The sequence below is a fragment of the Rhagoletis pomonella genome, unplaced genomic scaffold (genome assembly GCF_013731165.1).
Source record: "Rhagoletis pomonella isolate Grant_MI unplaced genomic scaffold, Rhpom_1.0 Rhpom_scaffold_19949, whole genome shotgun sequence".
NCBI lineage: Eukaryota > Metazoa > Arthropoda > Insecta > Diptera > Tephritidae > Rhagoletis > Rhagoletis pomonella.
Window position 1 is genome coordinate 1 of NW_023478469.1, and position 2,588 is coordinate 2,588.

Sequence of the window (2,588 nt, forward strand, 5' to 3'; positions counted from 1 at the left end):
TTTTTTTGTTGGCCGGAACTGGGCTCGGACGCTCACCCTGCGGAATGGTAGTGCGCACTTCTAACCACTACACCACAGCGATCGCTTAATTAATTTTAATCATTAATCGCGATTAACCATTTATTCGTTAATTTTTAGTCATTCATAGACTAACATTTTGTCGACAATACTCGCATAAGATAGTTCCAAATTTTCACAAAAGAGAAAAGTGATTTTCTTCAAAACTTTTGAATGACGTCTTGACTGAACTTACTAATTCGGAATTTCTACTATTACTTATAGAATAGGCTATTCATAAAGTCTGGGTAATGAAATAAAAATTTTTCTACTATAAGTTCCATAAAAATAAGGAGACTTTTATTGTTTAATTTATTTTTTGCACATAAACTTGTATCTTGAACTTCTTTTTCCAAAAAGTGAGGATGTCAAAATTTCAATAGATATCGGATGTACGGTAATTTTCCAAAGAGATCTCCTAATAGATAAGTTCATGAAAACTATTCCAAACGAAAACTTAAAATTGTTTAAAAAAAATAATAACTAAATTTAACTAATTTATATTAGAGGTTTGAAGTTTATCCCACTGTAAGTATGAAATCTTCAGCTATGTTTCCATTGTCACTTTTTCGTAGCCATATCAACAGCCTGACAATTAAGAAGATTGTGACGTTTCATGCTACCATACGCAATATCTTAAATCCTTCAAATTTTATTATTAACCTTTTGTTTGTTAAAAACATTTTCTTCTTAGATTCGAAACTTGATCAAGCAAAATTGCCTTTGTTTTTGACTAAGAGATGCTCAATAAGCTCAGAATTGTAGTTCTCATTTGCATACATAACAATAAATTATTAATTTTTGTTTCACACTAACTCCAATATTGAATAGTAAAATATATTTTAATCTTACCCAAATAAACAACGATTTAGTTCAATGGTCAATCATATATAGAGTATAGGGTGGTAATGTGTTAAAGTTTTAAAGTTTTTAAACGTAAAATGACGGCTAATACCTTTTTAAGCGTTTTGTAATTTAACCGAAACTCATTAGCATCCACTCAAGCAAGGAATTATTTACTTTCCAACATGCATTAGCAGAGTGCACTTCTCTTTTGTTTACAATTTGGTTGTCAAACACACTACATCGGATCTTTTGACACATTTACCAGAATTTACCACCAGGTAGCTTCTGACAAAGAGATGACCTTACTTACTCTCTTATTTGTCCTCTCAGTTGCCAGAAAACCAATGTATGATTTCCGGTAAAATCTGGAAATTCTGGTAAAAAATGGTAATTTCGCACTCATGCGGGTTCACAACTAAATAATATTGGGAATACTTTTGAGGTGTTTGAAGAGGGTTGCGACCTGTTTGAAACTAAATTTATTTATAATAATCATATTTTGGCCTTGACAGGACTTGGCAGGACATCTTGAACTAGCAAGTTGACAGTGTGCGCGAAACATGGAAAATGCTTAACCTCCAGAAGCTCGCACGCCTTCTTCATGGTGCTGTCGTTGTCGGTCACTATAGAAACCACTTTTCCCATCAGACCCCACTCCGTCAAAACCACGCGAATTGAGTCTGCAATATTCGCAGCAGTGTGGTTAGTGGACGTTAAAAGTGTCGATGTTGACAAAACTGCTGAATTTAGCTGGAATTCCGTATTAATAAAATGGCAGGTTATGGTCAAATAGCTCTCGTTCGCCTTGGAGGTCCAACCGTCTGTTGTGATTGCCACATACTCCACACATTCTAAGGCTGACTGTAGTTGGCCTTTTAAAGACTCGTAAACTTTGGGAAGCGATACATCTCGAAGGTATGTTTTGGATGGTAATTTGTATCGGGGATCCATTTTATGCATCAATGCACGGAATCCTGTATCATTCACAATACTAAATGGTTGCACGTCTAGTGCAATCATACGCATTACATGTTTGTCCAGTTCTTCCTTACGCTTAGAATCAGCTGGGTACTGCACATCACGAAGTAAAAATGCATCCAACTTTGTTGATACAGGAAGTTTATCTGCAGTGAGGCGATTGGGATGTATGCGTTTTAAATGGTCCGTGAGGTTAGTCGTGTTGCCTGCCGTTTTTAAAATTTTTCCGCAGTAAGTGCATATCGCCTTTGTACCGTCGTTGGTTTTCTCGAAATGCTGCCAAACTATGGAGCCTTCCCGCTTACGTTTTGAGGACTCAGCCTCGCAGTTTTCCTTTGAGGTTCCTATTAAATATAAATCATACAATTAAAGCCATAATACAATGTATGTCCACCATAAACATATGTACATACGCACGCGTTTGAAATGTGCATGTTGAAAAATCACATGCGCGTTTACTTATATGATAAATACTTACTTTTAAGGTGTTTCTCCATCGCTGAAAGATTACCACAACTCCACGTCCGCCGCCACCACCACGAATGAAATTTAATAAAAACTTAAAAAATGTTACAAAGTTGAAACTAATATAATTTTATAGTTCATACCTTTTGCGTGTTCTCTTTTAACTCGTCGTTATTTACATTTGCAGAGGTGCACAAAGGAAACATCGATAGTCGCAATCAACTATCGATGTTTAACAAAAA

At 35.5% G+C, this 2,588-nt stretch overlaps 1 protein-coding gene across 1 annotated transcript; it reads right to left on the bottom strand.

Moving 5' to 3' along the window:
- Nucleotides 1-1,395: 1,395 nt before the first annotated feature.
- Nucleotides 1,396-2,378, bottom strand: LOC118732423 (zinc finger BED domain-containing protein 1-like). The gene is made up of 2 exons (XM_036461557.1): nt 2,360-2,378; nt 1,396-2,225 (listed from the first exon to the last, which is right to left on the bottom strand). The coding sequence occupies exons 1-2, from the start codon at nt 2,376-2,378 to the stop codon at nt 1,396-1,398; spliced, it is 849 nt and encodes a 282-aa protein (XP_036317450.1).
- Between the last annotated feature and the right edge of the window lie 210 nt (nt 2,379-2,588).